Source organism: Mastomys coucha, unplaced genomic scaffold (genome assembly GCF_008632895.1).
Source record: "Mastomys coucha isolate ucsf_1 unplaced genomic scaffold, UCSF_Mcou_1 pScaffold15, whole genome shotgun sequence".
In the NCBI taxonomy this organism is placed as follows: Eukaryota; Metazoa; Chordata; class Mammalia; order Rodentia; family Muridae; genus Mastomys; species Mastomys coucha.
Genome location: NW_022196897.1, coordinates 39,241,109 through 39,254,327, shown reverse-complemented (window position 1 = coordinate 39,254,327; position 13,219 = coordinate 39,241,109). Strand labels below are relative to the sequence as shown.

Genomic DNA, 13,219 nt, shown 5'->3' with positions numbered 1-13,219 from the left:
CCTCCTCCTCTCCCTCCTCTTCTCCCTCCTCCTCTCCCTCCTCCTCTCCCTCCTCCTCTCCCTCCTCCTTATCTTCCTTCTGTTCCTTCTCCTCCTCCATCTCCCTTTCTTCTTCTTCCTCTGAAACTGTCTTTCTATGTAGCCCAGGCTGTCCTTAAACTCATCATTGACCCTCAGCCTCATAAATGGTACTACCATCTATGATAGCTCTTCCTGTTATGCTTGTTTTTCAGTTTATACACAGCGCTTTAGAGATTATGGGAAGAACAACCTTGAATCTATAGGTGTGTGTGTTCAAAGCTCACCATAGCACATATGGAGATATGAAGATAACTTGTGGAGTCTGTTATCTCCTTTTACCATGTGGAGCCCATGGATCAAATTCAGGCTGTTAGGCTCGGCAGCAAGCACATTTACTCCCTGAGACATCTTACTAGTCTCTCTCTCTCTCTCTCTCTCTCTCTCTCTCTCTCTCTCACACACACACACACACACACACACACACACATGAAAGAGAGAGGATATGTCTAAAATTTATTAAGGAGGTGGTGATTGAAATTTTCCTCTTTGTTTTGTCCCCACTGCTCTCTGTGCTGCCTCCTGAGCTGTGGGCCATGTGTCAAAATCAAGCTGACTATCTCCTTTCCAGCCACCAGCCATCAGAAATGCACTACAATGAACAGTGAACACAAACTTTGTATTTTCTATGAGAAGTCAATAGTCACAGACATTCCTGGTGATGTTCTAGATGAAGGATGGAAGGGCTACGAGATCTGAGTCAGCAGTAGGAACAATACACAAGGTTTTCCTATGAAGCAAGATGTCTTGAGTGCAGCAGACCCTCTTTTGTTGTTGAGAAAAGGGCATTTTTGTAGAGTTCAAAGAAAGAAAGCACAAATCTGTCCAGAGATGGATTGTTGGTGATGTTCTCAAAGTTATTGTAGAGAGAGAAGAGAAAGGTACTACTACGCTGAGAGACACCACTGTGTCTTAGCAGTTGATGCCCCAAAGAGCTTGCAGAATTTGAAAACTTTAATCTCTCTAAAGACGATGATGTCTACTAGTATGTTGGCAGGATGTCCTTTAAGGAGAAGGGGAGAAGGCTAAGACCAAAGCCCCAAATCGTTGGCTTCTTGTTACACCACATGACCTACCACACAAAAGCTCCTGAAGGTCTGAAGAAACAGGGCACCAAAAATAGAAAGCAGGCTGTATACTATGCTAAACTTTTGTCTGAGAGTGAAGGAGGCTGAGAGCTTCTACTTAAATGTCAAGTCCAGTCAAAAATAACTCTTTAAGGGTAATAAATAAATCATTTGACTTGGAAAAAAGAAGAAAATTTCCCTTTTGCTATTCCCAAGTATGTTGGGCAGGGGGAGCTTCTTACAGTGTCACCTTGTGATTGTTTTTTTTTGCCAACATAAATGCAGTTTATGAAAATGTCAAACATTGTTTCAATATTTTAAAACTTTAGAAAGGGTCTTTATGATCATATATCAAATTTAGATTTGTCAGTTTGCATTGTGGATAGCCCTGGTGCTGTTTGTAATTTGATGCTAATTCTGCTTCCCCAAGAAGGGCTGCCTGGGACAAGGAGTGAATCACTTACTCAGGTGACTTCTTGTGAGCCTTCTGTCCATTTTAACTTGTAAAATAAAGGCTAGAGCTGGTGATTGAGCACTGGAAGAGAAAGTAGATCTAGAAAGTTTTAGGGAGAAGGAGGAGGAGGAGAGAAGAGAGGATGACTGAGGAGAAGGAGGTGGAAGGAAAATGGAGCAAAAAACTAGAGAAACCTCAAGTTATAAGGGATCTCCTAGCTGGGGAATATAGATCTGCCCAATCTAGGTGCACAGCTTATATTCATATTAATTGAGTTGTGTTTTCTTTGCACTGGGATATTTGGGTTGGGGATTTACCACAACAATTTTGACACAATGTAGCTAGAATCACCCTTAAAAGTTTCAATGAGGGATTGTCTAGGCTACTGGGTCTCTGTGCTTATGTTATAGGTGGTGCTCTTTTCTGAGCAAGGGATCCTGGATTGCATAAGTTGCATAAGAGAGGAGAAATCAAGCTAAGCATTTGTTAGTCCATTGCTTTCTGCTCCTGTCTGTGGGTGTGGTGCCATTGGTTGTTTCAAGTTCCTGCCATCCTGACTTCCTGCAGATGAAATTGTGAACCAGAAGAGACCCTTTCTCCATTAACCTGATTGTGTCCAGGTATTTGATCACAGCAAAGGGAAAGAAAACGAAGACACCATGCTGTATCAAGAACATAAATGTGGAGTGTAAACAAGGGGATAGAGTATGAAGCAGGGAGTCAGGTGGCTACTGCTTGTCTGCCGTGCACAGGTACTGTCTTCAATCCAAAACATAGGGAAAAAGTGTTCTTTCTGCTTGATCTCATTACATTTTAGATGTTTATTGGACATTCAAATTGGCATAGAAGGAATGTGTCATCATGGTGGCATAAACTTGAAATCCTAGCACTTTGAAAGCTGAGACAGGAAGATCGGTAAATAAACTATAAATTGGGAAACTATATAACTACATGGAGATCTATCTCATTCTGTCCTAAATTCTTCATAGCCTTGAAGTTCCATCAAGTACGTAAGTAGGTCCTTTCATTCCTAAGCTGAGTGGATTCTTCACTACAAGCATCATATGTTCATTCCTGTATAGCCTCCTAGGGTCTCTTGTGCAATAGTGTTGGAGGAGAACTTCTAAGAGTAGAGCTGCTAAGTTTGAGGATAACTGCACATTTACACTTTTGCACGTCATTGTATTTTGATAGTGCTAGAACAGGAAGACTTTTACCTTAGTCACGGTAAAGGCCACAGCCACCAAACCTACTGAAAAAAAAAAGAGCAACAGAATAGCCTACTAAGTTTATTAAAAGAATATCAGTATTCAATGTGATACACAGGCCATCAGAGAGAAACAGCCAGAGGCCCAAAGAAAACAGGTTTTATGCTCAAGGTGGATAAAGATCAGACAGCTTTGGAAACTGTGACTGAACAGAAGTTCTGCTTTCGTGTTCTGGTTTGCTCTCTATTGCTGGGATAAACACCATGACCAAAAGCAACCTGGGAAGGTCAAGGTCTGTGTTGGTTTCCAGGTTATAGCACAGCAAGCCAGGGACCTGAAGCAGGAAGCTGGCAGGACTGCTGCCGACCACTTCCCTGTCTGCTCACTTTCACCTGACTAAGGATGGTGCCGCCCACAGTAGGCTCACTTCTGCATAAATTAGCAATCAACAGAATGCCACACTCCAATAGTGGTAGTACACCCCTTTAATTCTAGCCGAGGCAGGCAGATCTCTGTGGGTTCTAGGCCAACTTTGTCTACAGAGCAAGTTCCAGGACAGCCAGGGCTACACAGAGAAACCTTATCTCAAACAAACAAACAAACAAACACACAAAGACAGAACATGCTACAGACATGCCTACAGTATAGAGGTAGTTCCGAAACTGAAGGCCCTCTTCCCAAATGTATCAAGTTGACAGTCAAGATTAACCATCTCAGCCTGTCTGGATTCATCTTTGTTCTGTGCAGCATTTCTTCCTGAGCGAATGAACCTTCCCGCTGAGAGAGAGGAGTAGGTTTCATAGCTTGTTTGGGACGAGAGGTGTCTATTTTATATGATCTACTTTGGGGAAGAGAAATCCTGATTTCTGTGACTGGCTTAGGGTCAACAAAGGTATAAGAGAAAGTCAGGAAGGGGTCAGAGGGATTTGGCTTCAAGTATAGGGAATGCTAAAGTGCGAATGTGGGGAGCTGTATTCTGAGTCTCCGAGAGATGTACAAATCCTTAGAAATGTTTGCACCTAAACCGGCTTGTGGTATCTGTTAATTTGAGCAAACCGGTTGAAAATTGGTATCTCAGGATTTCAGTTTCTATTTCTTTACATGGGAGTTCATGCTCTGCCTTTGCCTTATTTCCTTGATTCCACTGGGCTGGATTGTGTTCCAGGTTCCAGTGCCACTTGGCCAAGTGGTTGAGTTTTGTGGGCAGGGCACCTTCCTCCTGTGCTCTGCGCTTCGCAGGTGATGAGCCTGGGCGGACCCCGCCGGCGGGAAGGAGATGAGGGATATCGAGCTTGAGAAAACGCTGAAGAGACCGGGGCTCAGACTAGGAATCATCCGGAGAAGCCCAGATACCCGTAGGGTATTTTGCACAGGAGGCGCCAAGAAACCAACCCAGCCAGGCACCGCCCTTCCCAGTTGAGTCTCCACGGCAACGGGAACTGGAAAGCGAAAGCGGAACCATTTCACCTCCAGCTTTAGGCCGAGCATCTCCACCGAGCTCTGGCAAGTCGCTTTCCTCAGGGTTGCAGCGCAGCGAGGCGCGCCGAGGGTCCCCGAGCACGTTCGTGCGCCCCGAAGTGGCCGTCGGGGGCGCGGCAGGTCTGGCTCCCACGCGTGGGGACACGGGCTCCTTGACTCCCGCGGCTGAACAGGCTGAGACTCACGGGTTAAGTCCGGAAGGTGGTTTGGGCGGTACTGCGGTTAGGAGTTGGGGCGAGGACAGTGACCCAGAAATGGAGGCTGTAGTTATACTGGAAGGAGCTAGTAAGAAGTGTCCGAGCTGAGGGCACTGGCTTGCTGCCCCTCTCTCCCTCGGAGCTAGCTAGGCCTTTGACCAGGGACCCGGGGTTTTGTCCAGATGCCTGTGTTTTGGAGCAGTTACCGGGCGTGCGTGAGTTTCCATATATGTTTCACCTGATTTTGTGTGTGTGTGTGTGTGTGTGTGTGTGTGTGTGTGTGTTTTACTTGGTGAGAGTCAAGTTATAGTGAGTGAAAATAAACAAGTGATTGAGAAAGCAAATAGAAACTAAAACAGCAAATGAAATATGTCTTCTTAGTGCCACACTTAAGAAGTAAGTTTTACTTTATACCATTGTCTGTCTGTCTGTCTGTCTATCTGTCTCCCTCCCTCCCTCCCTTCCCTCCCTCCCTCCCCTCCCTCCCTTCCTCCCTCCCTCCCCCCTCCTCCCTCCTTCCTTCCTTCCTTCCTTCCTTCCTTCCTTCCTGACATAAAGGCCCAGAGCATGGAAACTGTGAAATGCCATCATACCGCTGCTGAAACTCCCTTGTTTCACAGTCTTTGAGTAGATTGTTTTTCTTCAGAATACTCGTTTTTTCTTCTTTACTGTGCACAGAGATGGGTAATTCTCTGCTCATAACGGGTCTCAGGAGAAGACATGTAGCCATATGTCCTCAGACATAAGTGAGATAAGGAAGAATGTGCAGGACATTGAAGAGATCATAGAATGAAGTGAGGTCTTGCAAAACAAGGTCTATAGGGAACTTGATTCTGAAGATAAAGTGTGCGTAGAGGCTTGAATTAAGAAATTAGTGCTGATGAAGTGTGGAGCTTTCCTGAGCTCAAATGGGTTTTTGCCTTTGATATTGATGAACAGCTGGAAGGACAGTAGTTACTTATGGAGGAGGCTGATGTGAGCTGTCAGGGCACTGTGCAGCAGAGATAAAAGCCAGGAAGTCACCCAGGCTGGGAATCTGAAAAGTCCCTCTTGAAAGGAAAAATTACATTAAGTGTCACGGGACTAGACTGAGGGACACTTCGGTCTGATGCATTTTCATCTTTTCACTATACCATCTAAGTCATTTTTTAAAAAAGATTTATTATTATATGTAACTACACTGTAGCTGTCTTCACACACACCAGAAGAGGGTGTCTGATCTCATTACAGATGGTTGTGAGCCACCATGTGATTGCTGGGAATTGAACTCAGGACCTTCGGATGCTCTTCCCCTCTGAGCCTTCTCTCCAGCCCCCTCACTGCACCATCTTGAAGACAAATTGTTTACTTGCATTAAAGTGTCTTCTTTGCCATACACCCAGCAAGCTTTTACTTTTCATACTTTTGAGGATTTTTGTCTTCAGGAGGTCTCCTTTTGTCTTGTGTTCTATCAACAGGAGCCATGCCCCACCCCCATCCCTGCCCCAGCTTTGTGTGATGAAAACAAGCTCCTCCCTCTCCTGCCCCCTCCTCCTCTCCCTCTTTTCTGCCCTCCCCCTCCTTTTGGTTTGGTTGTCTTAAGACCAGTAGCCTTGGCTGTACTGGAACTTGCTTTATAGACCATCCTGGCCTCACACTCATGATGATCCACCTGCCTCTGCTTCCAAGGTGTACCCCGCCACTGCCCAGCCTGAAAACTTCTTTTACTTGATATTTCATTGTATCGACTCCAGTTCTACCTCAGCCTTCAGGGGCCCTCATTTCTGGAGCTTTTTGTACTTTAGCTAGAATTAATCTTGCTTCTTAATCCTGATGGCATTTACTGTAGTTTTATAGTATGTTACTGTGGGTGATATGTGTTCTAAGTGAGGTGTTCTGTTTCCTTCTGTAGAGCAATAAAGAGCCCTCTTATATACAAACCAAGCTCCTTTGAAATGACTTAAGTGACCTCATCCTCGAGCTAGAAGTCCCCACCATATGAATTGTAAAGCCCTTCGAATGCTCCATGGCAGAAAGATGACACAATACATTTTTATCTGTTAAATTTATTTTGTCATATTTCATGTGTGTGTTTTGCCTGCATGTATGTATGTATATACATCACATGTTTGCCTTGTGTCCTCAAAGGCCAGAAGAGGGTGTCAGAGCCCCTTGAACTGGAGTTACAAGCAGTAGTGAACCATCACGTTGGTGGTGGGAATTGAACGTCTGTAAAAGTGGCAAGTAGTCTTAGCCGCTGAGCCATATTCCCATCCCCCTACAGTACATGTTTTGAAAAGAACAGAATTTCAGGGCCACAGTCTTCTTTCAGCTTGCCACTTATGCCCAACGTGTTATTGGATGTGGAACGTTTTGTTCGATGAATACAGTTTTTATTAATGTCTTAAGTGATAGGATGTATGGGCTGAGGACGTCATACATACATTGTAAACTTAAAAACATAATCTCATGAGATAGGACCTGTGTGCCATCTCATCGTCTTGACATCTCGTCGTCAGCAACTGGGTGAAAGGCAGATTCTGGACCGTGCATCTTCTGGGCCATCACCACCTCCGGCTTAGTCGTTTTCTGAATCCCACTATGGTAAGTGAGGAGGAAAAACTGCTTTCCTCAGTTTTCAACTTTGGGAGCTGTACTGTAATCTCACTTAAATTTTCCTTCAGGCTGTTTTTGTACCTTTTATAACGTACTTAACCTGTGTATAATAGTACGTGATTTCTGTAAAGTAACTGAGTCGTTTCTCCTTTAATTTCTGTTAACACTGGCTTTATTCTTACATTGACAGAGTTGTATATTTTCATTTTCTTTTGTAGCCTTTTTTGAGTCTTTGGCATTGTGAAGACTTGGCACACTTAGTCTCAAAGTTAAAACTCAACAGTGATGTATCCTAAGGAGCAAATATGGTTCCAGCAGGGTCTAACTGCGTCCCTCTTTGGTCTCTCACATCATGTGTAGTTTTTCTTTGCCACATAAAGGGAAATGTTTCTAGTGATGCTCGAATGTATGTTTTCTGTTTTCGCTTTCCCCTTTTACTTAAGATTTAGTTTGCGCCAGGCGGTGGTGGCACACGCCTTTAATCCCAGCACTTGGGAGGCAGAGGCAGGCGGATTTCTGAGTTCGAGGCCAGCCTGGTCTACAGAGTGAGTTCCAGGACAGCCAAGGCTATACAGAGAAACCCTGTCTTGAAAAAAAAAAAAAGAAAAAAAAAGATTTAGTTTGCTCGTGATCTTTAGGCTGGGTCCCTTCAAATGGCAAAAAAAGAGGCGGCAGTGCTCGAGAGAGCCCAGGCTGACTAGAGTCTCTAGAGCGTTAAGTTAGGTATCTTTCTTAAGGAAAAGGATCCTCAGTTTTCAGTGAGGTCTGTACCAGTGTTTGCCACTATGGGGTTTGTGTGCTCAAGCCCGTGTGTGCGTCTAAATTGCGGCTAGACTGTGCTCAGAACAAGCTGGAGTGATTATTTTATTGGTAGCCATCCATGACGTGTTGTGCGTGTTCCTTTGTTTTCATGCCCGAGGGTCTGCCGTTCAGACTGTCCCCTTCACCCCACAACTCCCCCTTTCCTTATTCTACACTGTCTCTTCTGTCTCGTCCTTACATACACCTGTGCGTATTTTTGAAGTCTGTCCCAGTGAACTGATTTTACTCTTTTACTTTCATTTTTAAGGCTGTCAGGGTGAACGCAACACTGTGTACATAGATAATTCATTTGCTGTCCTCCTGGGAAGCTAGAAGTAGGCTTCTTCCACAGACGGATCTTATTTGACATAACCCTTGTACTGAGAGCCCAAAGCTCCTTTGTGGTTTGTTAACCATCAGTCTAGCTCCGGAGGTGTTGTCCTTCCTCAGCTAGTTAAGATGGATGGATGATGTTGGAACTTTGCTGCAATTGGTCCTGACTAACCGCACACATCTCAGGCTGAGGCTGAGGCTGAGGCTGAGGCTGAGGCTGAGGCTGAGGTTGAAGCTGATGGATTCGCTGAGGTGGGAGAGAAATGAAGGTGTTAAGTAGAAGTGGATTTGAATGAAGGATTTTTGCTGTGTATTCCACACGGCAGCAGCTTCTGCGAGAACATGTCCCTTTGTGACACACTGTCACCTCAGACCCCTGGTGGAAAGTGGGGTGTAGTCTACACAGCCACCACATTATTGCAAGACTTCTCATTGATTCTGACCATAAAAGGGATACCTTTCTCACTGGCTTGCATATTTGGGTCTCCATAATCCAAGAGATATATAGCCTCTTTCAAATGTGGCCTTTGTTTTTTTGTTTTGTTTTTTGTTTTTTCGGTCTTTTGAGACAGGGTTTCTCTGTGTAGCCCTGGCTGACCTGGAACTCACTCTGTAGATCAGGTGGGTTTGAACTCAGAGATTCACCTGCCTCTGCTTCCTGAGTGCTAGGATTAAAGGTGTGTATCACCACTGCCTGGCAAATGTTGCTGTTTTTGTAGTTATTTTAATAAACCCAGGACTTTGGACACATGACTCAAGTACTCTTATCACTGGGCTGTATCCAAAGCCACTTTTAAACTGTTAAAAAAAAGAATGGTACATCTCCCTGGGTATGGTTGCACACACCGTTAATCCCAGCACTTGGGAGACAGCGGCAGGAGGATCTCTTGAGTTTGAAGTCACCCAGGTCTAAACAGCAAGTTCAGGGCCAGCTAAGGCTACATAGAAAGACCCCATCTCAAAAAGCAAACAAAATATTTCTTTCCTTTTCTTTTTTTTCATTTTCTTTTCTTTTTTGGTGACACTATTATTTTGGACCTTCCTAAAATCACTATTATTTAACACTATTTTCTATCTCTTAGAAAAATAAAAGAATCACTGTGCACAGAACTCTCAAATTTGACTAAGGTCTATGTTGGTAGGTGGAATGAGGCAGACAAACTCCTGATGGTCATCTTTGTGGAAGGAGGTGTTGTATCTCACTGATGTGATGGTACCTTTCAGTAGATTCATTTTTGTAGATGCATATTTAAACGGTATCCACCTGTTTTTCTGCAGGCATCAGCATTGAAGATCAAAGATCCCACAGTTTCTGAGAGAACAGTTGTAGTCTCTGGACTTCCAGTTGGCCTTTTAAAAGACCAGTTAGTAAAGCGCTACTTTCAAGATGAGGGTGGGAATGTGGAAGAGGTGATATATCCATCAAGATCCAAAGGAGTGGCATATATCATCTTCAAGGAAAAGAAAGGTAACCAAGATTTTATTATTTGAGAAGTGCTTTCTCAGTGACATTAAAATTCCATGTTATTAAAATGATTGATGGGATTGGTAGCATTTGAAGTAGCATTAAAAATTACTCTACTCTGGAAAGTGGCCAGTCTTATATTTGCAAAAATATATGAAAATAGCTTATGAAAATGTGTCAGTGAGTGAAAAAAATTTGAAGACTTTAAAAAGTATTTTGCTTCTATCTATCCATCTACCTTAGGAGGCAGATATAGAACATGTGTGAAATAAAGTTAAATTATATATAATCTCCTAGATCAGACAACTGCTTTGGGAAGTTTCAGGTGGCAACAATAATATAATTACACTCTCTGCTTCTAATCCCTCAAACTACCAAGTGAAAAATCTTCTTTTTAAAGATTTATTTATTTATTTTATGCATATGAGTATACTGCAGCTGTCTTCAGACACACCAGAAGAGGGCATCAGATCCCATTAGAGATGGTTGTGAGCCACCACGTGGTAGCTGGGACTTGAACTTAGGACCTTTGGAAGAGTAGTCAGTGCTCTTAACCACTGAGCCATCTCTCCAGCCTATCAAGTGGAGATTCTAATAAAGAATCTGCTCTGTTACTGGTAACATCGAACTGAGAACTATGGCCTGCACCTGAAATAGGATCCAGGCCTTCTGCCTCCCACTTCAGTTTGAAACAGCCAGCTGATGACTGCACATTGTCCTTGTTACTCCAGCCTGGAGGAAGGACAGTCTTTTTTAGGCTAGAGGAATAGATGCCAGAGACATTCTGCAGTACTCTGCCCCATCAGGAGTGAGAGTTCCATGTAGGTGTGTTAGAAAAAAAAAGGCTCATGTTCTGTTTGAGGGGGGGAAGAAAGGCCATGTGCAGGTATGTGATTGTGGCAAGGGCTCGCCATATCTTTAAAAATTTGGCAGTGGTGGTGTAAGGTGATATTTTGTACACTGAGTATTGCTAAATAGTATTCTAGATGTTGAGAACAGAACTATGAATGGAATAGGCAGTCTTTTTGGTTTTCATGAATGAGGTTGGACATTTATTAGGGCAACAGATGTTTAATATGTTTGTGCTTTATTTATATCTCTCTATATGGGTATTTACATTTGTCTATATGTTAACATATAAATGTTATGAAAAAGTATAAAGAATAATAGATAAAAGTGATGGGTGGTACTATTTAGGTAGACTGGGTGGCGAAATTACTTTTGCTCTTTTAACATTTTATTTGAAAAAAGTTGTCTCTGTTTTTCTTTATTTTATGGTGTGTGTATGTATGCGTGTGCTTGAGTGTCTGAATGCCATGTGTACAGAGGTGCTTGGGGAGCCCAGAAGAGGGAGTCGGATCCCTGGAGCTGGAGTTGCGCAGCAGGAGATTGTGAATCGCTGGATGTGTGAGAGACTGAGACTCAGGTCTTCTAGAAGAGCAGTTAGTGCTCTTCCCTGGTACATCATCTCTCCAGCCCTCTTTCTTATTGACTTCTTGAGATGGAATTTTATCATATTGCCCAGAATGCCTAGGCTGGTTTTGAACTGAGGGCCTCCAGCTTTAGTTCCCCAACAGTTGGGATTACAAGCTTGCATCACCAAATTTGGTTGGGAAACAATGGGTGTGTGTATGTGTGTATGTGTGTGTTTTGGGGATTATGTCCAAGGTTTCATGTATACTAGAGATGTTGGGGATAATACCCAAGGTTTCATCTATGCAAGACATGTGCTGTACCAACTAGGTGTGTTCCCAGATTGGAAGTACTCTGTTTATGCAACAGCTGAGCAGAGACCACAATGAAGCAAAAGGGATAGTGTGTGTGTGTGTGTGTGTGTGGCTGGCTGGCTGGCTGGCTGGCTAAGGGGATAGAGAGGGACTCATGAGGATAGAGGGGAGGAACATTCTAGGATAAATGATGGACTGGTAAAAATTGTTGGGGTGGGGGAGTATGGTGAGGAGGGAAGGGGAAGTATGTTGTGTGTTTGCAGAAATAGGAAGGCAGGAATGGAATGAGAGTGAGCAAGGTAATAGGTGTGGTTGGGTAGCTTGTGAGCCAGGACCCATGCCTGCTGAGCAGCCTGTGGTCCAGGAGAGGTTTCTGGGTTGCCTGTGGTGAGGTGGGAGTTGTTTAGAGGTTCTAAGTCAGGCACTGAGAAATGGAGTTTCTATTTTGAAACCGTGTTGCAGTGTGGAGAATAGAATCTATCTTGGCTGCGGCTGTAGACAGGCTGGAGAAGAGCCAGCGAGTGTTTGAGGATACTGCAGAAACACTGACCAAGAAGCAAGCTGCCCTTCATGTGACAGCTGTTAGGACAATGAAGTAGGAGCAGAAGTTTGGAAGTGATACACGTAGAGCTGTCTAAAGCCATAGAGGTTGAGATTAACCTTAGGTGGTTATAGTGAGCAAAGAGGCCTGAGTTCTAGATTTGTTGAGAGAAGAGCAGGAGATAAAGGATTAGCAGTGAGTTAGGAGAAAAACTTCAGCAGTGTGGAATTTCTCGAAGGCAGTATTCCTCTGATGGAGACATTAGGTTATTGCTTTTCACTCACATATGGATTTGTGTGTGTTTAAAAATAATTAGTATCCCATTAACACATTAATGGTGAACTTTTAGTGTGTTAAAGCACAAAGGAAAGGTTATCTGAATGTCAGATGTAGGAGAAAAATGTTACAAAAACAAAAATCTTACTTTGCAAACAATAGAATTGAACATCTACATTTGTAAATTAAGGTACTTATTGATGTGTCACTTTTGATGCTAATGTTTCCCTAGTTGCGCAAGGCGTCATCAGACAAAAGAAACACGCTCTAGGTTCAGAGCCTCGGCTCACAGTCTCTCACTTCAGTGAAAAGGTGAGTGTGGGCCCAGGGGTGTGTTTTGAGGCCTGAACCTAATTTCTCATGGAAAGTCTTTCATACAAAAGGATACACAGAGTGCTCCCTTCCCTTGGCTTCTTGGAAAAGAGTAGAAGCATCTCAGTTCTTAAAGGCAAAAGCTGCTTTTAGAAATGTTAGTTTTGACAAGCTCTGCAGCCAGTCCCATAACACCCAGAGGAAGCTCCACTCTCAGGTGCTCTGACACACCCAGGATCAGAGGTGAGCAGGAACCAACATCTGTCCCAACACTGGGAGTAACTGGGACCAGTGGGACCAGGTACACAGGAACTCCGCCAGCCCAGTGACTCCGGTTCCTTCCCATCTGTCTGGGTTAGTGTTCTGAGCAGACCTTGGGCACAAGCTCTACAGCCAGTCCCACAACACACAGAGAAAGCCACACTCCCAGGTGTTCTAACAAGCCCAGGATCCCAGGATCCCAGAATCACAGGATCACAGAGACAGCTTGACTGTGAGGAGTTCTGACACAATCAGGATCACAGGAAGGACAGGCTCCAGTCAGATTTAGCAAGGGCGAGTAGCACAAGAGTTAACCACATGGCCAGGGACAAGCGTAAGAAAATAAACAACACAAAACAAGGTCACTTGCCATCATCAGAACCCAATTCTCCCACTATAGCAAGTCCTGGACACACCATCACACC

General features: G+C 43.9%; 1 protein-coding gene and 1 pseudogene across 7 annotated transcripts in view; one reads left to right on the top strand and one right to left on the bottom strand.

Annotated features, from left to right (window-relative positions):
• The window catches only part of LOC116091642, an 8,037-nt pseudogene extending 1,835 nt beyond the window's left edge, over positions 1 to 6,202 (bottom strand).
• Rbm43 (RNA binding motif protein 43) overlaps positions 4,074 to 13,219 on the top strand; it is a 19,574-nt gene continuing 10,428 nt past the window's right edge. The window contains exons 1-4 of one of the 7 annotated variants that reach the window (XM_031370204.1): positions 4,074 to 4,406; positions 6,982 to 7,066; positions 9,491 to 9,680; positions 12,454 to 12,533. In XM_031370204.1, the coding sequence (XP_031226064.1) occupies positions 7,064 to 7,066; positions 9,491 to 9,680; positions 12,454 to 12,533 (273 nt within the window). In that variant the 5' untranslated portion in view covers positions 4,074 to 4,406; positions 6,982 to 7,063. The other 6 variants (XM_031370200.1, XM_031370201.1, XM_031370199.1 and 3 more) reach the window with 6 other exon arrangements.